We start from the raw sequence: 25,826 nt of genomic DNA, 5'->3' as shown, positions 1-25,826 counted from the left end.
CAAGTTAACATACAAATCAAGGGAAAACTCTACCTCCCTGAGGAAGCCCCAAGGAGCAGAAGGATCTCAACTGTCCTGCCTCTCTTTCCACCCAGCACAATGGTCAGGTGGGGAGAACCCTCTGCTGCAGTCTCTCTGCTGTTCCACTTGTCCACTGGCAGCCATCAAGGTTCTGAATCCTGGGCTGGGGTCTCTGATGAAGGCAGGACCCATCCCCCACTAATGCCATGAGAAGACTTTGGCTCCTTCTAACCTGCCCTCTTCTTAAAAAACTGAGGAGGCAACACATATGGATTCTACTGCCCATGGATAGACCCCAGGGACTGCTCTCCAAAGTCCTGTGCCTCTCTAGCCCTTCCAGCCAACCACAGGGGACTCGACCTTCCTCCCCATCATCAGAACACACACCCAGCTGGCCATTCTCCTGATCATGAAGCAAGAGGAGTGAAACAGGAAGTTCTTAGTCTGATTCAGAACAGGTGGAGGACTGGAGGAGGGGTGACAGAGCAAGTGGGACAAGCTGTTAGGGACATGACTGCAAAAACACTCGTAGGAAACAAGCCAAATGGCCATGAAAGTGGAGAAAACCCTATGCTCAATGGTGTAAAGGTTGCCTGCAAATCCCCTCAATCTCAAACATATCACCTGTCCCTCTGCTCAGGGAGAAGGGAATTGCAGGAGGAAGACCAGACCTAGAGATAGAGCGGCCCTGAAAGAAGGTGGAGAAGAGAAAGGACTCCCCCCTTCCAATATCCAGACCAGCAAGAATGTCCACCTGGCTCAATAGTAGGGGCTGAGCAACTTGTACACGCTTGGCTGGTGGTGGGACATCAGGCAACAGTGCATCCAGTGGCATTCACAAACTTCCCGCAGAAGCAAGATCCTCCAAGGAAATCCAACTGCTAAACAACTAAGACCCTAATTACTCTAAGGAATCAAGTGTTTCCCATCTTGATTTTCCTAAAGTGACAGAAGATCTGACCATCTCATCTTCTCGCTCTCTTCCCTGACATGTAATCATGCAGATCAGCAACTGGGTTGACTGGAGGATGGGCAGACAACTACATTTTAAAGGCGCTTTAATCAGAAAGAAATCTTGCAAATGCCCCTGCTAGTTTACCCTGTCAGCAAAACCTAGGCCCTCTCCTATGACCTGAGTGCAGGGCCCACACAACTGCTGGAAGTGACTATGGCATTCACAATGGTACTTACAAGTAGATGCTGGACTCATTGCCTCCCATGTCCGGAGACTGAAGTTTCTGCACAAGGATGACAATGATGCCAATGAAGAGCACAAAGTTAACCTGAAGAGCAAAGAAAAAGTAGATAGAAATGATTCTGGGCAAGGACTTTCCATACCCCTACCTCTGCATAGACTGTTCTTGCCGCAACAGGACCCTCCCCAATCCAGTCCAAATCCCAATAATCCAAGATGGCAGCATCAGAACACTCATTTGCCTCCCCACTTACTATTGCTAGAATGACAGAAAAGATAGAAGAAAAAGAATGTCATAGGGGTACTGAGGAACAGGAAAAATTATCATGAGTGAGCTGGAAAAGTAGGCAATTTCTGTAAGAGCAAATAGGATCAGGGTGTTGGAAAACAATGCCAAACAGATAGAGAAGAGGCTCCTGCAGAGGTGAGAACTGTCCTCTGGAGAAACTCCAAGTTCAGAGTAATGGAACACGGGGAACCAGAATGGACAACCAAAAGCATTATTAATTAAAGGACTGTCTGGGAATGGCAATAACAGCATTTACCTTCAGAGAAAGATCAGGGAACAAAATCTCTCTAAACAATGAGAAAAGGGGAGGATAGGGAACAAATAAATAGAAACAAGGTGCAAAGAGAAAACCACAGGGCAATACCCTCTGAGTGTAGCCAAAGCAGCGCCTGGAGAAAAAAAAATGTAGAGCTTGACACTAACTAGTGAAAAAAATAATAAATACTGAAGATAAAATAATTAAGCATTCAAATCAAAAGCTAGGGGGAGAGTACCACAAATTTAACTTACACAAGAAGGAAATTAATAAAGATAAAAATTCATTATAAAGAAATAGAAAAAGTAGACTTGATCAATTAAAAACTTTATTTTGGGGGTCTGGTTTTGTTTGTTTGTTTCCACATGTTCTACGAAGGCAGAGTTCTTTCAGTCTTCTTCTCCAATACAAGCCCAGTGCCTGAACAGCACCAGAAATTCTGCACAGTACATACTGCTCACTGTGTAGGTTAGTCGATTCAAAAGGAGAAAATAAAATTAAGCAAATTTAGGGATAAGAAGGAGGACAAGACAACAGATGTACAGGATATTTTAAAACATAAGAGAAAAATCAAACAAAATTGGAAAACAGAAATAAACAAAATCAAATCAAGAAGCCGTAGAAAATCTGAGTAGAGCAACGACCTCAGGAGAAAGTTAAAGAGTTATCAAAGATGTATGCATCAAAAGGCATCAGGCCCAGATAACTTTACAGACCAGTTTCATAACACCTTTAGGGAAGATGTCATTTATAGCCTACTTCATTTATTTAAGAGCACGTAAAAAGAAGACCTCACAAACTACTTATTAGGCTAACAAAACTCTGCTACAAATCCCAGACAATAAAAGAAGTATACAAATAGATACACGCACACCCAAAACCAGAGAACTTACACAGAACAATGCAAAAACTATAAACAAAATATTAACAAATAGAATTTTTTTAACAAATAGAATTTAGCAGTACATTAAAAGAACAAACAGGTCATGGCCAAAAAAAAGTTTTATATGAGAAATGAAAACAACAACAACAAACAAAACTTTAAAAAACTCAGATCTGCTAATATTTCTTACATTAACAGATCAAAAACAATAAGCTGCCCTTATCCCCCATAAGATTGGTGAATAGTTCAATCATCAAAATATCAACAAAGACATGAGAAATGAGCATTATTGTATTCTGCTCATTTGATATCTATGAAAATGTTAAAGGTACATACCCTTTGTCCTGGAAATTCCATTCCTAGAGATTTATTCTAAAGACATATTCATGTGCATGAATATACCCATTATAGCATTGTTCATAAGAAGAAAATTTGGAATATTATAAAAGCTCATCACTAAGGGAAGGGATCATTCCAATAAATGTTTCCAAAACATTTGATTTCATAATTTTGAAAAAATATACACTAAAACGAGCCGGGAATAGAAACTCTCCTAATTCAATGAAGACTAACTAAAACTAAATAGCAAACACCATCCTAGTCAAAATCAAGGAATCAACGGTATAAAGACTGGAAAGAGTGAAACTATTTTCATATAAAGATTATGTCATTTTCTACCTAGAAAACCATAAGAACCAACTGAAAAGCAACAAGAACTACTAAGAGAGTTTAGAAAGGTAACCAAGAAAAAATACACAGAAACGAACAGTTTCCCGAAGCACCAGCCGTAACCCACTAGAACATAGAATGACGGCATGAGTCCCAGACACAATACAAACCCAAACGGAAAATACCCTAAAGGTAAACTGAACAAGACAACTGAAAAGCTGTACAAAATGACTCTATGGAAAAGGCTGCATAAATGGAGAATCGGGCCATGTTCTTGGAGAGGAAGACTCCACATTTTAAGAAAATCACTTCTCCAAATTAATTCATAAAATTAATGCCATTTCTCTAAAAATCTCAACCACACTTTATTTTTTTTTGCAACCTGATAAGGCTATTTGACAGTTCACCTCAAAGTGTGAATATACAATAAAATCTTGAAGAAAAAAAGAATGAAGAATATTAACATAACAAATACCAAAACCTGCTACCAGGTTATAGCAACCAGCACAAGGGGGCATTCACCGTGGAAACAAGTGGATTAGTAACGTAGCATAGAATACAAGTAGAGTACACAGAATGTTCATGATAAAGTGACATTTCAACATAACTGGGAAACAGTGATCTATTTAATAAAAAGAACTGGGAGGGTGGAATGTCTATCCACTGGTAGGGAAAAAAAAAAACTAAAGAAGATTAGATAACATTTCAGATCAGACAAAGAAATAAAGCTTTAGCTTTATTCAGATTCAGAACATATATATAATAATCCACCCCATAAAAATGTTATAAAACAACTACAAATACTTAGGATGGGAAAAGGCTTCCGTAATAAGAAAGAAATTTCAGAATTTAGGAAGACAAACCGCGACAGTTTGTCTAAAATTATGCAGACTTGGAAATACACTTACAACATGTTTACCAGATAAATCGTTACTACCTTTCAAACAATTAGAAAGACAAGTGAGCAAAGCAAGCAAAAGAGAAAATGAGCGAGAGGAATAAACAGGTAATAACCAGAATAAAAACAAATTGCCAATAAGTGTTTGGGAAAAAAAAAATACCTCACTGCACTAGCAATATGGAGAAATTCACATTAAAACAATGAGCTACCATTATGCCCTAGGAGCCTGCGCAAAAATTTAAATGATTTACGTTACAAGCACAGACAATGATGAGAGGTACTCTCTTTCCAACCCGGCTATTCCATTTCTAGAGATTTAGTCTAAAGGAATGCTCGTGCTCAAAATTACACACAGAATTGCACCTAGTAGCATCCTTTATTACGAGAAAAAAAAAGAGAAAATATAAATGTCTAACACTAGTGGACTAGCACATAACTTGTATACTCATGTTGCAGAATATAATGCAGCCACGAAAAAGGTGGAGGCCAGTTTGTGCAGTGACTTCTGAATTTGTTCCCTTTTCCTGCTTTCAGCCCAGGCTCATGTCTCTTTCCCAGCCTTGTCCCAAGGATACTCACCATTATGGAGCCGACCACAGGCCCTTTGATCACCCACCACAGAGCTGTGTTGTCATTCATGTCCCAGCAGCTGAAAGACAGACAGACAGAAAGAAGAGAGATTAAGCTCAGGGCTGGGATGCCTGCAAGCCAATGCCCCCCGCCCCATTTGGCACTTTTCCCTTGCAGCTCTCTGAGGAGGGGCTGGCTGGAACGAGAGTTTTCAGGCATCCTGCAGACCCAAACCCAGTTTCGGTTCTTCTAGTGCCTTGGTCTTTCCCTCTGCTCCCCATCAAGGCAGCGAGTGGAACCCAAGAGTAAGAATCACCAATGGGCTCCTGAGCAAATGGCCATGTTTCCCCTTCAGGCTTGTGGGGGTGGGGAGTTGACCTCAACCTCAATATTCTTCCTCTCTCCCCCAAAAGAAAAATAGACACTCAGAGCTGAGCCCAGAAGTGGAAAGGGACTCTGAAACCTTGCACGTTGTCACTAAGTTCTGGCTGAGCTGTGACTGGGCGGGTCCATGACAGTGGGATCAGGATGCAGTCAGGACCGAGGATGGGGGTACAGTCTGGCAGTTAATGTGAAGTCAGGGCAGCCACTGAGACCCATCTGTAAGAACCTACTCAGGGCTCTGGCCCTGGCTCTTGAGCACGTACTCACCCTGTATCATCAAAGTAGAGCCTCAGCATTGCCCACACAGACACACACACAGTTGGGGTCCCTGGGAAGACAAGAAAAGGAGCCTGGTGATAACAGGAAAGCCAAGAGGCCCTGGGGTCTCCTCAGATTTGGGGCTCCCAGGGGCCATTATCACCACTCAAACAGGGGGTCCTAATCATGGGGCAGGTCTCCCTTTCAGACCTGGAGTCTTGGGGACCCTAACTGTCCCTCACAGTGGGGCCTCCTGGGGGTCCATGTATCCCCCAGTCCCTTGGCTATCTCACTTCTCGGAAGAACTTCAGCTGAACATATCACCTTCCAACTTCTATGGGCTTTCTATGGGCAGGAAGAACAAGAAAGGAACCAAGAACCAGACATCAGCTGCGGGACAATGACAACACCTCCCTCCTCTGACCTAACACCCTCTGACAGCGGGACCAAGAACATACCTGGCCGTGAGGCCTGAGCCTGTCCAGGCCACAGCCAGTGACCTACCCCAGCCTATAATGGTGTACCAGTAGAAGTATCTCCTCTCGGGGAAGAAGGTCTCCACTAGCAGGGTGAAGAGGTACAGACCCTCGATGAACAGCCAGAAGTAGTTCGACACGACACAGTAGTGGAAGAAAACCATGATGGCCTTGCATTCCACCTGCAAAGAGGGTGGGGAGACTGAGGGAAGCATGAAGCCCCCTCTGCTGGCCCCCACCCAGCCCTGAAAAATCGAGGCCAGCAGAACCGAGGAGAATCCTGAGGGCCCTTCAGCTCCAGCATGCTTGTGCTCAAACATCCCATGGATTGAAAGACTCAACATTCCTGGATTTGAAGAGTTAAAAACGGCAGCATCCTAGGACTCTGAGTTGCCCACGGAGGCAACTCTACATTTGTCAGGAAAGGACGGGGGTGGGGTGAGCACAGGGCCCTCTACCTCCCAGGCTCATTCACCCCCTAGTTTCCTGCTCCTTCTCCAGCCCCTCAGAGAGGGGAGTAAGGGGAGTAGACGACTCCACAGGAGACTCCTTAGTCAAATGAAGGTTTTAGATATCAATGCGGAGATTCCTGGTCCCCAGAAATCTCCGACAGCTCCTCCCACCCCCGCCATGTGTGCCCTCCTGGGTCAAAGTCCTGTGCTCTGGGCTGTTCTTTCCATTTTATTCCATCAAAACCTATCGTGTCTGCTTACCCCAAAGGTCTAAGAACTGGGGAGACGGTCTGGAGAGACCCAAGCCAAGCAGCCCCTCAGCTCTGTCACAGGTTCGTTAAATGACCAGGGGCCAGGCAAGCCTCGCTCTAAGCCTAGTTTCCTTTGCAGACAAGCGAGAGAGGCGTTCCCTCTCCACGTTCAGCATCTGCTCTGCCAACGCACACACAGACTGAGAGGCAGGAAATGACATCAAGCAATGGTCTCGCTGGTTACTAGCAACCTCATGGCCATTCCTGGATTTCTGCGTTCACTGGGGACAATGCGTTAACCTGCAGGGAAACACCTGGCTGGCAAGGTGTCACAGCAAGGGACCCCTGGAAGGCCTTTCCTACCAGGGTTCAGCTCACTCACGGTGGAGACAAAGCAGTGGTTGCTGTCCTGCTCCGCGTAGAGGATCCAGTCTTTGATGAAGACAGAGATGGCCCTCAGCATGAAGGACACGAACAGGTTCATGTGGATGAAATTGCGGGTGCAATGTAGCTTCCTAGGCCAGCAGGCGGGGGGCAGGGGGAGGACGAGGCTTGAGGCGAGGAACCCCACAGCATCCCACCCCTCCTCTCCAAGGGCTGCTCTGAGCCAACTCCAGGCTCTGTCTTGGGCGGGTCCCCACCTTCCCACCTCCTTCCCAGGCCTTTGTTGCCTGACTCCACTATTCCATGAGGCCAGACTTTCCCTTCCTGTGACCTCTGTCGGTCTGGACCAGGAAGACAGAAGTGGGGAACGGAGGTCTCCTGCCCAGCATCTACCTCGCTGTGTAGCCCTGGACAGGTCAGGTGCCCTTTCTCAGATCAAGTTCCCCATCTGTTATTGTAGGGGTGGGCAACATGCCTTCTAAGGGACCTCCAGGGCTGACATTCAGAGGAGAGGGCAGGGGTGGGTGGGACAGGGCATGGACTCCAAGCTAGGGTGGGCTGCCTTAGCTCAAATGCTGCTGGTGGGGAAGAGAGGAATCCTTACCGGAAACGACACAGGATGACCATGGCAGTGGTGAGGGTGACAAGGGATGTGCTATAGCCAACTGTGTACAAAGCCTTGACTGACAGGTAGTAATAATCCTGGAGGAAAGCACAAAACATCCAGGGCCCCACATGGGGCTTACCCCAGCCCCGAGCTCCCCAAGGCCAGGGCCTGCCCACCCCAGGGGCCCAGCACCCAGCGCCTCCTTCCTTTCTTCTCCTCTTGCTGATCTCACGTCTTGGTCTTGCTCTCCCTGTCAGTGCCTCTACTACCCTGCTCCCTCCACCCCACCCCCCATGAGCTTCTTACTGCCCCCTCAGTGTCTGTGCTCTGCAGAGGCTCAGTAAATGCTTGCTGAATGCAAGGGCACTGACCAATCAGGACAGACAGCAGCCTCAGCCCGGTGAAGTATCCAGGAGGCCCTCCCTGCTGGGCCTGGCCTCAACTTTCTCGTTTCTGGGCCACAGAAAAGACAAGCGTCTTGGAAGGATACCCAGGGAGGTAGGGGACATGTATGGGGGCTGGAGGAACTTGGGCAGCAAAGCAGATGCTTCTTGCCCCAGAATGAGTGAATGAAGGCCTTGCCCCCTGTGTGTCTGGCTTGGGTATACAGCAGGTGCTCATTTGCTGCCTAGGATCCTAGAGTCCCAACAGAAGCCAAGGCCTGTGGTGGGGACATGCTGTCACGGGCCTCCTAAGCCTCACCCCCATGGTGGGGGCAGACACTCACCTGGTCCCCAGGCTCATATTCATCGTATTCGTCAAACCCACACGCGTCTACATAGTGAGGGAACGGCTCTGACCACCCGTCCTCAGTGCAGTTCCGGCTCACCACCCTCATGTCTGCGGTAGAACAAAATCTCAGTGAGGCACGGGAAAGACTTAAGAGGACCCTGAAACTCTTACTTGAAAATTACTTCTTAAGTGGGAATTTCTAGAAACCCATATGCCCATCTGGGAAGCATAGTGACTACAGGTTCACGAAATTTTCCACTGTCTTAGGGAAAACAGTCCATGCCGGTGACCTCAAGCTCAGCCTTTACACAAAGGACATCGGGGAGGACAAGGCACCGCTGATCTCTTAACAAGGGCTGAGGGGACCGAGTCTCCCTCTCTTCTGGAACTGGCAAATGCTCACCAAGGAAAGGCCTGAGCCCCTCCACTGGCTCTGGCTCAGCACTTGCCAGACGTCAGTGAGCAGAAAAGAATGATGTGAGATCACCACTGCAGACTCCAGCCCCCAGATCCTGGCCCAGGAATCACCTGAGGTGACCACGGAGCAGGAGTGCCCGTCGTCGTACCCCCGGGAGCTCTGCGCCTTCCAGCAGCTGCAAGATCCCCCACCAAGGGGGTGCATGGCTTGCTTGATTAACAAGGACCAGACCTCCATTAACCTAGCGCCAGATCTTATTAAGATGTGCATTTAGGTTTAAAAAAAAAAAAAAAAACTTTTGTCTTCCCAGGTTTAGAGGTCTGTTTCCTGTCACTAATGTACTTTAATTTCCTTTTGATAGACTTTAAAGGCCATTTTGTAGGACACCAAAGGGGAGGGAGTCCTTTACTGTCTGCAGAGTGGAATCTAGATTGGTTTTTGCCCCGCCTGGGGCCTTTTAGCCTTTAATGATTGCTCATTTCATCTTCCCCTCTCCTGACTGTCTATAAGGGTGAACCACAGACGTCCCGTGGAGGGGAGAAGGCAAGTAGCCCCCCTGCCTCCGGCCCAGGCTGTCCCCTGTTCGCAGACTGGCTTCCTGGAAGTTCACCTGGCATGGCAGGACAATTGGGAATGGTTCGCTCTTTCTCAGGATTCAGGGCCCAGGAAATTGTGTACGATGGGACACATCTGCAGGAAAGGGGCTCCTCCAGCACCCATGTTGCTGGAAGGTTCCTCTAGCTCCAACCAAGGCCACCTCTGGGGAGGTCAGGAATGAGGCAAGGGCAGAGGCCAAGACAGGAAACCCTTCTATTTTCCCAATCTTGCATCCTCGCCTTGAGTTGGAAGATCCCAGGCCAATTCTTTTTTACCAAGAGAGTCAGAAACACACTTCCTGGAACTCTGGGAAGAAGCAGAGGGTGGGTGACCCTGCCACAGAAGACAGCTCTGCCCAGAGTGGGAGACTACTGGTCTCCATCACTTCTCCAATTCAGAGTCCTGTGACATAGGACACAGAGGACACCTGGCAGGCCCAGGGAGAGGAGTCGCTTTGTCCCACATTTTGATGCCAAATTCTTCCTGTTTCCAGCAAATCCACGTCAGGCTGTTACTGGCACCCTCATTCCAAATCCCTCTGAAAATCTGCATGCCCCAGGGGGAAATCATGGCTTTGGCCAAGACCCTTCCCGTTCCTGAGCCTCATCTCCTCTCTGCTTTGCTCACATCAGAGTGGTGGGAAGAGGAAAGGGAAGCTGCTTTGAAAAGCAATTTTTAAAAAAGGGTCCTAGAGGTGAAAGCCATTTCCTTTCTTTTATTTTCCCCCTTTCTCCGTTTCTTTTTATAAGACACTGTGGGCATAGAGGCGTATAAATCTTTTTGTTCAGAACTATTCCACGAATTTGCCACTATATTGTTCTGATGGAAATCTCCAGAAGATGGAGTACTCTCTAGACTGTCAAAACCGTGCAGTGACTACGCCCACTTCACTAGACTCTTTTGCCCCAGCGATTTCATAGGCGCATAGGATTTTAGGGCACTGGTTCTCAAAACTGGTTCTCCCCCCAGGCTAGCCCATCAGCATCCCACCCCTCACTGGGAAGACTGGCTAGACATGCACATTCTCAGGCCCGACCTCAGAGACTCCGGGGGTGGGGTCCAGGAATCCGAGTTTTAACAAGCCCACTAGGTGACGGTGGTCACAGTGGAAGCCTGAGAACCACCATTGGCACCCACGGGAGTCCCAAACTATCTGGGACCGCCTAACCGAGGGGATCTGTGCTTGGAGCCCACAGTGTGACTTCAGGAGATCTGTGCACACAATATTCTATCTGAACACGTGAGTGCAAGTTTCTGCGGAGAAAATCCTCGGCAATTCCAGAGAAGGAAAAGGACCTGCCAAGGATCACATAGCCACAGAAAGGATGCCAGCCCTGGAACGGGGGTGCTCCCCAACTCATGTGTCGGTGGATGCCTTCCCTCTGGCCAGCCTGTGGTGGGACCTGGTTTATCCCCTCACCTGAGAGATCCAAGGAGTTAGTGTCAGGGAAATCGAACTCTCGATCTGCAAAGCACAGAAGTGGGCAGGAGTCAGTACACAGCCATCAGCATGCCAGAGCTGTGCAAGGTTTACTCTCTACCCTGGAAGGCCAAGGCCATCCCTGGTCCTGAGGATAGGGGTAGGGGTCTCGGCCAAAAGGCTGCAGCACCCAGGGCAGCCACACACATCTCTGACACACTGTGCCTTCGGGCATCAATCCCTCTTGCTTTGTACTTCTGTGATGCTAATGATGGCCCATGACTCAGTTCTCCCCACTGGGCCACAGGAAGTGGAAATGGGATAGTGTCAGGAAGGTGGGAGGGCCTTCGGACAGGAGAGGAATGGAAAAAGATGACTAGGCCTTTTCCAGAAAGAGGCAGGAAGAGGAACATGGGTCCTGGACTTGGGTTTCTTCTTGGTCCACACGCCTCCATCTCAGCCCCAAACCTGCCTCATCCAAGGGAGCCCAGGACTTCGTCCGCAGACATTTTTTCCTCTCTCCTGACTCTTTATTCCGCCTTCATCCTTTTCTTATGATGAGCCCCCTGCTAGCAACGAACCCTCATTTCCTTTCCAGTTCTCAAAATCTTGTTTCCAACACGTAGCTGACATGCCACCCCCCGACCTTTTCATTACCCTGGCTGCACGCTGCAGTTAGGTCTCTCTTGCTCTCAATGCCAAGGCAAAGGCCACCGAGCATGTCGGTATCTACGTGGGTTCACACACACATTCAGGCCTGTACGATGCCCTCCACAGGTGTATCTCATCCTCCCAGATCAGCCCATGAGCACCTCAAGGCCAAGGGCTGTGTCCCCCATCTGCCTGTGTCCCCCACCTCCCCGGATGGCTAAGGGCAGGTGGTAAAGGGAGAATCTGGTCCTGGAGGAGCCTCTCATTCCACCCGCACCATTCCCAGCAGTCAGAACTGGGTTCCCACTGGATGGACACATGGACAGATGATCAGCAGCCTTGTCCTCTCCAAGGTTCCTCTTACCAATGGTTTCTAGCTCCCACACTGAAACAGAGAAAGAGAGAGAACACAGAGGTGAACGAGGGAGCAGAGGTGGGTCTGCTCTCACTGGGGCCCCCCACCACTCCCACTCCCAAACTCTGCTGGGAACCCAGGGCTGTGAGGACTACAGGCTGGGGGTGGACCAGACACCGGAGACTTCTACGTCTCCCTCCAGAATGGGACCCAGTTAAGGAGAGATGAGCCAAAGCATCTGCGAGGGGGAAGACAGATAAACGTCCCTGTGTCTTCAGAAGCCTGCAAAGCAATGACCGCAGCAAACAGATTCGGCCCCTGGTGCCAGGAAATAGAATGAGAAATGCCATCCTCAACTTTCTAAGTAGGTAAGGTGAATCTCACTAATCCAGCTTTGTGAACACAGATGCTATAGGGCCCTGCCTTAATGAGCCATTAAGAATCAGGTGTAAATAAGCCGTTCATGTTCACGGTGCAGTTGCCAGAGGGAGGGACGGAGTGTGAAGGAAAGCCTTTCTTAAAATCTTAGTTCACTGCTGATTCATTTTGCCTCTTTTTGTTGTTTTTGAAAAGCAGCAGTCTTGCCACGGTACCTGCCCCAAAGCAGATGTGCAAGAAACCTCAGGTAAATGATGAATGAGGGGAGTACGTGAATGGAGGAAATGAGGAAGGTGGTTTCCATAGGAATGCGGCAGCGAGGTGGCTGAGTCACCGGCTGCCACGGCATCTGATGCCCTCCATACACACTGTACCCCACACCCCAGCACTTCCCCAGTTCGCCTCCTCTTCCAAATTCACTTCCTGTCTGGTGCTGGGGCACGCCCAGGCCCCCAGGTGTCAGGATGGGAGAGCCTCAAGCCACCCTCCTTTTGGGCTGGCAGGTCCAGTCCAGAGATGGGAGGTGTGGCTAAAAGCCCAGAAGGGGAAGTGAGGGGAGGGGAGGCAGGGCAGCTGCTTTCCCTGGTCTTTGCGTGGGGCCATGCACCCCCCCCCCCATACGGCTACTATCCCCTCTGCCAATTCCCACAAGCACCTGCCCCTCTAGGCAGAGTCACGGGTGCTGGGGTTCCAGAAGACAAAGAGAAGGTGCCTCTGTCCCTCGCAGACAAGTGGGAGGAAGGAGATAGGCAGGACTCATACTGGAGTAGAGCTCAGAAGCACTCCAGTTCCAGAAGGACACTGACCTAAAGCTTAGGCAGGTGAAAGAAGAAGCTGAGGACCAGGTCGCAAGGTGCTGTGTATGACCATGGAAGTGAGTCAGATGCCTCTAATCCCCTCAAGAGTCCCTGCCCTCCACCCTCCTCTCAACAAGGCCCCAGCCCAAGGCTCAGCAGTGAGTGGGCCAGCTCTTAGGACATCACCTGCCTAGAGCCCAGCCCCACCGAACTTGGTGTCCTACTTCCCTCAACAGCCACAAGGAGTGGGGTGGAGGAGCAGGAGCTAGCTCTAGACCTTTCCCAGAGGCAGTGCAGATGGGCTGGAGAGCAGCCTTAAGACTCTACAAGGTCCCAGATGAAAGGTGGGAACTGGCCTAGAGAGCCCAGCAGACTCATACCCAAAGAAGAGATCTGCATGAAGCCCTCTTCCTCAGACCCCTCCCCTTGAAGATGCAGTCATTAAGGCCCTGTCCTTGTCACTTCCGCCCCCTTCTGGCCCTGCCTCTCCCTGTTCCTACATCCTGAGTTAGGAACCTCAGCCACTGCCCACCTCTAGGACTCTCAGATTGTCTGGGGCCCCTGATAATTTCCACAAGCTCAACAATGGCCAAGACCTCAAATACAGACATGTCCGAAACTGAGCTCTTTGTGATACCATACGTAGTATCTAAGTGGGTATGTGGGAATGGACAGGAGTGCCTTGTGTCCAGCTGGCTGAGGGCGACTCATTGTGTGTCCATATCTGGGTGTGTCTCTGGGCCTCTGAGCATCCCTGTGTGGTGACAGTGAAACCAGCTAACACTACTGACCGTTAGCACGTGCCAAGGCCTGGGCTACCACGTGTGTTCTTCCACTCAATTCCCCAGTCACGATGCCACATTGCCATTTGACAGAGCAGGGAATGTGGGGCAGGGGACGGAGGGGGGAATTGCCTTGCTCAAGGTCCAACCTGGGTAAGTGATGGATGTGGACACCTCCAAGAGCACAGCCTGGCCTCACACACAATGACGGCACAATGTGGCACATCTCCACGTCAACCTGTGTGTACTAGGGTCTGTAGCTTCATGCTCTCACTAGCATGGGAACTCTGGAACAGGGAATATTGGCTTGCAGGATGCCCCAGGTCCTTGGTACCTGTGTCCCAGAAAGGCCTGGGCCTCAAGTGTAAGGAACAGGCTAGACCAATCATGGCCTAGGGAGACCCCAGGGAGAAACTCACCTTGGTCTGGGTTGAAGATTCGGAAGAGTTCAGGGCAGCTGACCAGGACCATCTCACCCACGCGGGCAGGCTTCCAACACGTGAGGTTGTCCCACATTCCAGGGCAGCCTGTGCAGAAGAGCACCACCACGGTGAGAGGAGGCCCAGCCCCACACATGCACACACACCACACACATACCCTTGGGAGCCATGCCCTTGCAGGCGGAGGGAAGAGTGTCATGGAGGGAAGGTGAGGCACTGTGTGAGGAAGGGCTCGGCCTCATCCCTGGAAGACCCCTCACAGAGGAGCTGAGTCATTCCAGGAGCTCCCAAGGTGGAGAGGGAGCGCTCACCTGATTTTACACCTCACACCACCCCACGGTGCTGGCAGGATTGCAGGGCAGGGAGAAGCAGGCCAATATGGGATCACTAAGCATGAGATGCTGGGGGTCTGTGTGGCACCCCACACCAGCTCCCCCTAGTCCTTCCAGCTGCCACCATCGCTAAGGGGTCCAGCTTCGACTCAGCCTCCTGGGTGGGCCCTCCCTGTCCCTGAGGGGAGGGCCAGGAGCCGGCTGGCTTAAGGGTGCTGCTCCAGGGCTGCACCTGCCTTCTGGATGGTGAGGTTCTGAGACTTGGGAGAGGAGTGGCCACCGGCCAGCCAGACAGGGAAGAGGGGAAAGCCAGCCAGGCAGAGGCCTGCGCAGCCATGGCCCAGGACTGTGAAGGGACACAGCGCCCAGAGACAGAAAAGGCCAGTGTGGTGGTGGCACAGACCCAGCTCAGGTGAATGCTGAGGGCTGGCTGAGGGGTGGGACAGACTGGGGGGTGCTTAGGAATCATCAAGACGGAGTGCCTTGCTGGACATGCACTGCTGGGAGCAAGAGAAAGATGACAAGCTTGCCGACTAGGTATTAATTTGGGGGCTCAGCGGAGCCTCCTGCCCCTCTGCCTACCTTCCACTCTCTCCTTCCAGCCCTCGCCAGCTCTCCTGGGAGCTCTCTGTACTCCCCACGGCCACTTCCTCACCTGCCTTCACACCCCACACCTTCCTCTGACTAGCCCTCCTCTCTGCTGAAATGCCTCTGGTCACCAGCTTTGCCCACCACAGGGCATGCCTTGCCCACCCTGACTAAATAAAGTGCTGGTGGCTGTCCGGCCCCTAGGGCCTCACCCCTCTCACCTGGGACAAGATCACCGGCTCATGGACTTAGGGACAGAGCTACACTCAGACAACCCCCAATCCTGAGACCCGTACTCCCTGAAAACAGCCTCCCGTGGCTGGAGAGCCCCACATGAAAGGCCCAAGGGAATCCCAACCCAGCCCATCCAGGACTCAGTTCGGCATCTCTCACTAAAACCTGACTTTCAAAAAAATAAAAATAAAAATAAAAATAAAAAAAATAAAAATAAAAATAATAAAATAAAATAAAATAAAATAAAATAAAATAAAATAAAATAAAATAAAATAAAATAAAATAAAATAAAATAAAATAAAACCTGACTTCCCGTCTCGGCTGGACACTTAGACTTGAAGCCACCTTAGCCCCTCTGGCCAACCTCGCAGTCTTGCAGCTTTAGCAAGCACCCTTAGCCCATGTGATTAACTAAACCTTTCTTTGTAGATCAATAGATGATGCATTCTTTCCTAGAAAAGGACACAGCCCCTTCCGCACCAGGCACTAGACCCTCCTGTACGACCTCCGTGCGTCCCAGTAGTGTCTGTAGGTGGCATCTGTAGCGTGCACGTAATCAAGTAATGTTACAGACCACTGCACTCCCTTAACCAACTCACTGCCTACAACCTTTTTAAAAAGTCTCTGGGCCAGGCAGGAACCTCGGACTCAGCCTTTGGGCAAGTTTGCTTTCTCTCCGGGTAGCCAGCCTTCTGAATAAAGCCTGTACTCTTTTCCAAAAAAAACTCATCTCTTGGGGTGCCTGGGTGGCTCATTCGGTTAAAGGTCTGCCTTTGGCTCAGGTCATGATCCTGGGGTCCTGGGATGGAGCTCTGTGTTGGGTTCCCTGCTCAGCGGGGAGTCTGCTTGTCCCTGTCCCTCTCCCTCTTCTTCAACCCTTCCTCCTACTTGTGCTCTGCCTCTCTCTAATTAATTAAATCTTTATTGTTTATAAAATAAAATAAAATATTATAAAAACTTTTGTTTTATTTAGACACTAAATAAAAACAAACACTTGTCCCTGGAGAATTGGCTTTTCAAACAAAGGGGAGCCAAAGTTGGGTTTGGTAACAGACTGCCCTTACTATGTCTCCTTCTCCTTGTCCATATCCGACTGGTCACTATGTCCTGCTGGTTTGACCTCCAAACCCTTGTGGAATCCATGGCCTATTCTCTATCCTCCCACCCCTGTCAGTTAAGGGGTAAGCCATCCTCCCACTGGGACCATGGTCACCTCACTCAACCCCACAAGGCTATGATGATGATCTTTTCAAAAGGAAGATCTGGTCAGGTCATACAGCCCACCCCCAGCAGAGCATATCTGTCAGAGGACCTACCACCCCAAGTCCTTAATGTGGCCCCCAAGACCCAGCCCTGGCCACCTACCTCCGGCACACGGGGAGGGGATGAGGCCTTGGGACAGCGGTTCCCCCAGGGGGAGGGCATGAAGTGAGAAGGGCATGGAGATGGGAGCCCCAGGGAACCCCACATTTACCAGGTGGGCAGAGGAAGTATACACAGTGAATGTAATTCCTAAAAGGGGGGCAAAGGCTGAAGAGGGAGGCAGCTGTGTGGAGGGTCCAACAGCTGAGTAGTTTCAGGAAAGGCCCCACACCCTGCTGAGGGGTCTGTACGAGGGCTTTGGAGAGGGCTTCCTCACCAGATAAGGGACAGTCAGCGGGTGACCGACACTGTCCCACCTCAGAGCTGTCGTGAGGATTAATGAATTCATACACGTAAAGCCCTTGGAGCTCCAGGCTCCCTCAATGCATATTCACTGCTGTTATTAGCATTAATTTCATTATTTCAATTAGGTGTCCCTGAGAATCATTCCCCTGAGAGAGGCCCAGGCAAGGAGATGAAGCAGAGCCCTGCAAGGTGAGGACAGATTCAGCGGAGTGCCACCAACAGGTCACAGAGGACGCCTGGGCAGGCGCTAAGCAGGGCCAGAGGCCCTAGGGCGGCCTTGTGGGCTCCCAGCCTCTCTGGGGGGGCCCGTGACTGACTAATGGGCCGCGTCTGGACAAGAAGGCATCCAGAGCTTCCAAATGCAGAGGACCTGCTCTCTCGGAATTCAGACCTGGCTATTTTGGAATTCCTACCCAGTCACACGGGCCCAGAGTCTCCTGGAATGACCAAGTTCCGGAGCTGGAAGCACCACAGTAAACTCTGAGGGTAACACACCAGGAAGATAAGGACACCGGGTCCACAGCCATAGCCCGTCATGGCTGAGTCCCGTTGACCCCACACAGCAGGACATCCAGCGGGCACGTGGCTGCTTATGACAGCACGTCCCTGAAAGAGGCGCAACAGCACACCTTTGGCTGTCATGGTCCACGCTGATCGTGGAACGGCCGTGGAGCGTGGCTGGGTCTGGCCCAGGCCCTGGAAGCCCCAGCCAACAGATGCTCCCTTCATGTGGAACACTGGGCCCTGGCACAGCCAGCTGCTCCCCCAAGCTGACATTCCAGGGCCCCTGAGATACAGGGAGCTTGGCCGCGAGGGCTGAGGCAGGGATGCCATGAGGGGAGATGGGGGCCCCCAGGTTGGGGGTCAGAGGTGTAGAGGCGAGGTGGGGAATCCATTCTCTTGACAACTACTTACTGAACCTGCGGCGCCTACCACACCCACCAGGCCCAGGGCCACAATGGTGTAGAAAACAAATCTAAGAAGTTTGCGAGTGAGGGCAGAGGAAGCAGAAGGGCACCTGCATGTCCCTTCAGCACCTGCATGGCAGCCTTAAGCCTTGAATTCTGCAGACTTCTGCCAAGGGCTCACTTCATGATGCTGGTAAGTCTCTACCCACTCCACCCTGACTCAGTTTCCCTGTGTGCACTGTGAGGGTGGGGTATCTCTGAGGGTATGCTCAACTCTGGGTGACCAGAGCTCCAATTTGGAACAGAGATTCACACAGGACCTGCGGTGCCGGGAAGGGTGGCTGGGGAATCCAGGGCTGCCCACCCTGGCCCCAGGGCCAGGACAAACATCTCCCAAGGGCTACCTGCCAAGCAGGCCCCACCTTACCCCACGGCCTACCACACTATGGAAGCCCTCCTTAGGTTCCCAGCCTCATTCCCCTCCAGGGACTAAGGTTCCTAGGGGCAATTCCTACAGCACCAAGACAGGTGGAAAGACTAGAACTAAAATCCATAACTGGAGGGTCCAATCCCAGGGTCTGGGTTTAGGGGACTGTAATATTAAGATATAATAAGAATTAGATATTTGGTCTTAGTCCCAGCTTCCAGGCAACACTCCTAAACTAAACCCATGGAAATTCCTGACAAGGGTGAAGGGAGTGTCTTTAGTTATTCAAAAGCCTCTTTCAATCACTCCTGAGTTTATGCTAAGGAGGTGACTCTTGGGTGACCCTGGCTGGTTGCTAGGGGGAACCAACCACATGACTAGAAGGTGGGGACTTTCAACCCCACCCACCAACCTCATGGGAGGGGAGAGGAGCTAGAAATTGGGTAATCACCAATGGCCTAATGATTTAGTCAATCATACCTACACAGCAGGATTTCCATAAAAACCCTAAACAGTGGGGTTCAAAGAGCTTCTGGGTTGGCACACACACCCACATGCTAGCAGAGTGGTGCAAAGGGACAGAGGCTCCTGCACTTGGGATCCTTTCGGACCTCACTCCATGAACCCCTTCATCTGGCTGTCATTTATATCCTTTATAGTAAACTGGTAAACTATGGTGTTTCCCCGAGTCCTGTGAGCCATTACAGCAAATCACTGAAACTGAGGAAGACGTAGGTCATGGGAACCTCCAACTTGTAGTCAAGTCAGACAGAAGTGTGGATAACATAGGGACCCATGATTTGCGATTGGCATGTGGAGTTGCGGAGGTGACAGTCTTCAGACTAAGCTCTTAGCCAGTGGGGTCTGTGCTAACTCCAGGTAGTTAGTGTCAGAAGTGAATTAAATTATAGGGACACTGATCGGTGTCCACAGAAAACTGGAGAATGGCTTGGTGTGGAAAGCCACACATTCAATGTCAGAAATGCTGTGAGTACAGACATGGCTTTCCTTTAAGGGACAATGTCCCTGATCCCATCAGGATCTCACAGCTCACAGCTCTCTGCCCACCCCTCTGGCCTGCATCACTGCAGTCACAGGAGACTCAGGCAGCCACCTCGAGGTTTTCCAGAATGCCCCACTCACCCTTGCACAGCTCTCACCTCTCAGCCTGTCTCTGATGGAGGTGGTGTGGGTTCTATCCCCTCTCCCCTCCTCGATGGGGCCTGCTCTGAATCCCTCCAGTAACCCCCTCCGGGGAGACGAGGAGGATACCATCTGGGCTCTAGAAAAAGCCTTGGGTTTCTCTAACTGAGGACAGCAACTCGTTTTCCTTCCACCCCCACAGAACACATCCAGCTTCTCTACCCCCATCTGTTCCAGACTCTAGTCCCAACAAAGCTTAGTTCTGTTGGGACTGGAGGATCTCAAGACACCTTTTCCCTTTCTACCCCCCATTCCTTTTATCTTATTTTTCTTCTCACTCTCCCTTCCCCTCCCTCTTATTCACTCACTTACTCAAGAAGTTCTGTATCTATAATATGAGTCAGATGCTGCCGAGCAATACAGAGTGAATAAGCCGCCCGGTCTCTGCCTGCACAGAGTTTATAGTCTGGTGGTCAAAAAAAAGAGTTTGCATTTTATGCTAAATGGTAAGAGCAGCCCTTAGATTAGGAATTGCCTTCCTGTTGCCACTGCAACAAAGCAAACTCAGTGGCTTAAATGTCACAATTTCTTACCTTGCAGATCTGGAGGTCAGAAAGTCCCAGACTGACCACACTGGGCTAAATAAAATCAATACATCTGCAGGGCTGCGTTTTTGTTTTAGTTTTCTTTTTCTGGAGGCTCTAGCGTGAATCCATTTCCTTATCTTTTCCAGACTCAAGACATTCCTTGCCCGGCGGCCCCTTTCACCATCTTGAGAGACAGTAGATAGCATCCTCAATTCTCTCCTCTGACCCGCCTGCATAGGGGGGGTCCTTCCTTCCCTTATAAGGTGACCTTATAAGGACCCTTCCCTTATAAGGACCCTTGTGATTATATTGGATCCACTTGAATAATCTAGGGTACTCTCCCCATCTTAAGATCCTTCACTTAATTACGTCTGCCAAGTACCTTTTGCCATGTAAGGTAACACACTCACAGGCTTTGGGGATTAGGGTGTGGACATCGCTGGCAGGGGCACCCTTTTGCCTCCCATAGATGCGGTTTAAGACAAGGAGTCATATGACCTGATTCAGCTGTGTGGGGAGGTAATCCATTTCAAAAGCAGCCAATCGAACACGGGACCTATTAGGATATGGGCCTCAGTCCAGGGAAAGGTGGAGGGACTCTATTTGGAGCCAGGATAGGCAAGATGGAAAGGCATTCTGTGTTGGGGAGTCTGGATGCGGGACTGAAGGGCCTGGTGACAGACCAGCTGTGGCTGGCAAGCGTGCCCCCCACTGCTGGTACTCACCCTTATCACGTGACTGGGTTCTCCCCGAGGGTAAGTGGAGGTGAGGTGATGAACTGCTCTCAAAGACATCCCTCACAGGCTCCATGCTCTTTTTCTCTCTCCTCTCTCTGTGGCACCCTTGGAGGCCACATGTTGAGAGTGACAGTGTTTTAAGGCAGAAGGAGCCTGGGGCTCTGAAGGACCCCTGCAGAGTCAAGCTCCGCCTCCTGACTCTGCCAACAGCTGGCCTGTGAGCTGTGCTGTAGCACCCAGGCTCCAAAATGTTAAGGGTTTTGTTGTTGTTGTTACCGCAGTGAAATCTAGGCTACCCTGACTAATGCAGCGGGAGAGCTACCGAAGACGACGCCTGGATTTCTAGCTTGCATGTCTCTATGGCCAGAGGCGTTAGCCATACTCCACAGTGGAAAGAACTGGATGAGAAGTAAATGGTGGAGGGTATTAGGCAGGCTAGAGCTCAACAGTTTTGTTTGGAGTGTGTTCAGTTTGAGATGGTGCCAAGAGCCAAGTGGAGGCAGATTTCAAGCAGGCGGTCAGATAAAAGTCCAGAGTGCAGACGGGGGAAGTCGGAACGAGAGAATAAGGAGTGGTCAGCACAGGGTGCTAGGGAGGACCACGGACCTGGGTGATGGGCCTAGTGGGAGGATGTGCATTAGAGAAGTGAGGAGGGGCATCTGGGTGGCTCAGTGGTTGAGCATGTGCCTTCGGCTCAGGTCGTGATCCCGGGGTCCTGGGATGGAGTCCCACATTGGGCTCCCCCTGGGGAGCCTGCTTCTCCCTCTGCCTATGTCTCTGCCTCTGTCTCTCTCTCTCTCTGTCTCTGTCTCTCATGAATAATAAAACCCATTTAAAAAAAAAAAGAGGAAGAAGAAGAGTGGAGTAGAGGGCCTGGTCCCAACAGAAGAAGAAACGCAGCATTTAGAAGACAGGGTGGCAAAGAAGACTGAGGAGCAGTGGCCAGGAACCCAGGGAAAACCAGGGCAGATTAGCAACAGAGCAACCAGGAAAGCAAGCTTCAAGGAGGCTGTGGTCAAGTGCATCAGCCACCGGTGCCCTCTTCTCCTCCCCCTAAGAGAAAGGTAAAAAATCAGAATGGCTCCTATGCCCTGGGAGAGCTCTCTGCTTTGACACCCCCAAGCCTCCCTATTCACCTCTCCTCCAGTTCTCCAATTCTACACAAAGTCTGCCTGTGCCCTCCTAGCTCAGTCTGCCTCCCTGCCCCCCACCCCAAGGCCTGAAAGCCTCTAGGGAACCTGGGCAGGGGGCTCCAGCACAGCTGGGATCCTGCTCAGGAGAGAGCGCTGTGCACACTCTGGGGGGATCTGGGTTGGGGGGGCTGCTCTCACTAAGACACTAGACACAAAGCAGCCACGGAGACGCGGTGCCTCGTGACAGCAGGAGGGGGAAAGACCACTTGGGCGCACTGAACAGAGAGAGAACACAAGGGCCATTAGCCTCAACTGGAACAAAATAAGGAGCTAATCGCAGGTTGTCATGGTGATGATTTTGTCCAGTTCCGCACAGTGTTCAAAACCCATGAGACCAGGGGCACCAAAGGGACTCAGACAAAGACACAGTGCTCCCTTGGAGGATGCTTGGGTATTGTTAAAACAAGCCCCTCATTTTAGCACACGGTTCCAGGGTAAAAAAATGATTCGATTTACCTCACAGCCAATATTTCTGATCCATAAAATGGGGACCAGCTGTGAGCTCAGTGCTGGGAGTGGGGAGGGGGGGTCGATGGGGAAGGAATGAAGATTCAGTCCTCCCCTCTGGAAGTCAGGGGTTCTCAAAGTGGGGACCGCAGGCCAGGGACAGCACAGGAACCTGCCAGAGATGCAGACGCATTCAGGCCCCACCCAGACCCACTGAGTCAGAAACTCTGGGGTTGGGGTCCAGTAATTCTGCGTTTTGACAAGCCTTCCAGGAGGTTCTGATGCAGGCTCGAGTCTGAGAATTATGGGACCAAGGGAAAACCAGTCTGGACAGAAACGGAACCGACTGTCAGAAGTGAGGGTCCCCGCGGACCCCAGCCTTTCCCATGCTGAGCGCCTGTTCAGTCTCAGAGTGGCTGGGAGGTGCGGTCAAGAAGCTGATCTTGCCCCGGGGCTGGGGAGCCAGGGCACCAGCCCTTAGGTGGCGCCCTCCTCCAGGCCTCTCCTCCTGTGGTGAGAGGGGAGGTGGGGCTGGGGCGAAGCCCTCTGCACCCCGACAGGCTTCTGAGGTTGCAGCAGAATAGCAATGAGCAGGCTTCCGCATCTTCCCTCCAAAACTCCTCCCTCCTGCTCCAGCCAAAGCCACCGCGGGCCTCTTTCATCTTCTCCAAAGCAGGGGGACCCCCAAGGAGGACCACACCCAAGCAGCCCCACTTACATGCAGGGAAGGCCTCCTGGCTGCCGGAAGCCCCGCAGCCCTGCAAAGAGGAGGTGCTGGCCGGACTCGCTCGGGCTGAGCAGAGGACAAAGCAGGCCGTGCCTGTGACCTGGGTGGGCCCGGCGACTCTTTAAGAGTAGAGCCCCCGTTCCCACGCATTGGAGTCCTTTCTCCTTCTCTCTGGGCACAAGAGCACCGCCACACAAAGGGCAGCCCCTGGTTGGATGGCAGACCTGGGCCCTGTCCCAGAGCTGGCTCCAGCCCTCCGGGTGACCCAGCCAGTGACTGCCACCTCTAGCCTCAACCTCTCTCTGTGTCTCATGACAGAGCTGGACTCCATGTGGTCCCAAGTCCCACTGAGCATTCAGGGGTCTGGAAAGAGGTACAAAACCACTTAACAGATCTCCTCAAAACAGTCCCAATAAACATCTTTAAAACACCCTGAGGATGTTGTGAACAAAAAACCATGCAGGCAGCTTTCACTCTTCTGGCCTCGCCTGGCTTCTCTACCCTCTTCAGCTGTCTGTGGAACTCTGGTCCCACCCTGTCACCCTCATATCTCTCTGCCCTTTGGCTTCCACTCTGAAGGCTGCTCTGTTGCATTACCATCCCAGTTCTCTTTAGGGTGTCCCAGGGACAGAAAAGGGGTTGACAGGAAGAAGGTGCCTTCCAGGGAGCCCCCACTGCCCCAGCCACACACACACACACACTGTAGGATGGACACACCTCATCTCTAGTAGATTAGTATCCTCATTCCAACACACTCGCTTTAGAATTTAAAAGAATGAAGGAAATATACGAAATGCATAGAAATACATTTTTCAAATATAGCAAAGCATGACTGTGAGTTCACAACTCACAGTTACTGGAACAGGCTGACAGATTTTCTTTTTCCATTTCCTTTTTTTTTTTCTTTTTTTCTTTTTTTTATGATAGTCACACAGAGAGAGAGAGAGAGGCAAAGACACAGGCAGAGGGAGAAGCAGGCTCCTTGCACGGGGAGCCCGACGTGGGATTCGATCCCGGGTCTCCAAGATCGTGCCCTGGGCCAAAGGCAGGCGCCAAACCGCTGCACCACCCAGGGATCCCTCTTTTTCCATTTTCAAGTACACTTCGGGGAAACAGCTGACCTCTGGCCAGAGTTCTGTGCATGGTGCATATGCTTAGGGACAGAAGCGGGCAGGAGGTGAGAAGAAGGGGTGCAGTGGGAGGGCTGGCCTCTCGGTTGACAACACCATGCCAACTGCCAATTCTCCATTACATTCACATTTGGCTCTCGGCTAGGAATGAGCTCCCAGCCTGGCTTAGCTGTGCTCGGGGGGCTGCTCTCTGGTCCAAGAGGGCATGAGCATCCAGTGGATGCCATCCTCTGGCCACAACAACGGCTCTCAAACTTGGATATGCTTTAGAATCATCTGAAGGCTTTTAACACATACCTCCAACAAGCCCCCTACACACACCAAATGCTAATCACGTTGGTGTGGGAAGGGCCTGGCCATCAGCATCTGTTAAGTGCTCCTGGGGGTTCTAATGCCTTGCACAGTGCAAGGAGATCAACTGCTGCCTGGCTTTCCCAAGCAGGTGTAATACGAAGCCAGGAAGCCTAGCTCAACTGCAATGACAAGGTTGCCCCCAGGACCTGAGGCTCGTATACAGCACGTGAGCAAAATTTAGACTCTAGCAAACTCTCCCCATCTGCTGACCGCAAGATCAGTGCTCTCCCAGAACTTCAGCATTGGAGAGATGCCCAGAGGCCACCCGGTCTGAAGCCCCCCCGAGGGGTTCTTCCAACCTCAGCTTGTAGGGCAAAGCCCCTGCTGACCAGAGGCCTGAAGTGAGCCAGGCTGGACACTTCTGAGCCTCCCCTTGCCAGACCCTGTCTCCTTCCACAGCACTGGAGCTGAGGCCTAGAGGGTCACTAGAGGCTGAGGCCTCCTGCTATCCTGGCCCTTAGAAACACTGATGCCCTTTAGCCAAGTGAAGTGCTGGCCTCGGGGGGCACACTGAAGGCCGTCCTCTCCTACTTCTCTCTCCAGCCTCATTCCTCTGCCAAGTGACATTTCACTGCACAAGGGGGGTGGGGGCAGTTGGTGGTTATCTCTCGGCTCCTCCTCTGAGCCACAACACAGTGTAGCAGTTAATGGCAAGGACTGCAGAACTACCAAATGCACATCCTGGCTCCTCCCTCCCTGGCCGTGTGACCTACCAGGTAAGGGGCTAGCAACCTAACTTCTGTGAGTCTGCGTAGCCTCAGCTGTAAAATGGGAGGAAAAACTCTACCCAGCCCATAGGTCGGTGAGGTTACATGAGCTACGCCATGCAACTCCGTGTGGGGGAAGATTCGGAAGCTGTCCTTGGTGTTCAAGTGTGAGCTGTCACAGTCCCCACCCACTGAACTCACTGCTCCCTTCCTATCTTTATCAGGGGTCATCCCCCACCTGGAGGTCTCTCCCCCCTTCCCATGCTTCTCCATCTGCCCTCTGCAGCCTGGATCTGGTTCCCAACCCCTCCTCCGGTCTTCCAGAAAGCCCTTCCAGATTGTTCCAAACTGCACTGATCTGTTTCCTGTAGAGATCGCCACACTTCCCCAGAACTCAGATCTAGTACAAGATGGGAGACCCTGGAGGCACTCCATACCGTAAGATGACAACTCTAAGTAACTATCATGTTTTTGTTGA

The 25,826-nt window shown here is 51.1% G+C and overlaps 1 protein-coding gene across 5 annotated transcripts in view; it reads right to left on the bottom strand.

Annotated features, from left to right (window-relative positions):
* Positions 1-25,826, bottom strand: part of ADCYAP1R1 (ADCYAP receptor type I) — a 59,802-nt gene that overhangs the window by 17,043 nt on the left and 16,933 nt on the right. For all 5 annotated transcript variants that reach the window (XM_041727939.1, XM_041727941.1, XM_041727940.1 and 2 more), the window contains exons 4-13: positions 14,146-14,253; positions 11,779-11,799; positions 10,764-10,808; positions 8,324-8,436; positions 7,594-7,691; positions 6,988-7,120; positions 5,931-6,084; positions 5,436-5,496; positions 4,794-4,863; positions 1,213-1,304 (exon numbers count right to left, since the gene is read on the bottom strand). In XM_041727939.1, coding sequence (XP_041583873.1) covers positions 1,213-1,304; positions 4,794-4,863; positions 5,436-5,496; positions 5,931-6,084; positions 6,988-7,120; positions 7,594-7,691; positions 8,324-8,436; positions 10,764-10,808; positions 11,779-11,799; positions 14,146-14,253 — 895 coding nt within the window. The remainder of the gene's footprint in view (positions 1-1,212; positions 1,305-4,793; positions 4,864-5,435; positions 5,497-5,930; positions 6,085-6,987; positions 7,121-7,593; positions 7,692-8,323; positions 8,437-10,763; positions 10,809-11,778; positions 11,800-14,145; positions 14,254-25,826) is intronic.

Source organism: Vulpes lagopus, chromosome 13, assembly GCF_018345385.1.
Source record: "Vulpes lagopus strain Blue_001 chromosome 13, ASM1834538v1, whole genome shotgun sequence".
Taxonomy (NCBI): domain Eukaryota; kingdom Metazoa; phylum Chordata; class Mammalia; order Carnivora; family Canidae; genus Vulpes; species Vulpes lagopus.
This window is presented reverse-complemented; position numbering and strand designations above follow the sequence as displayed.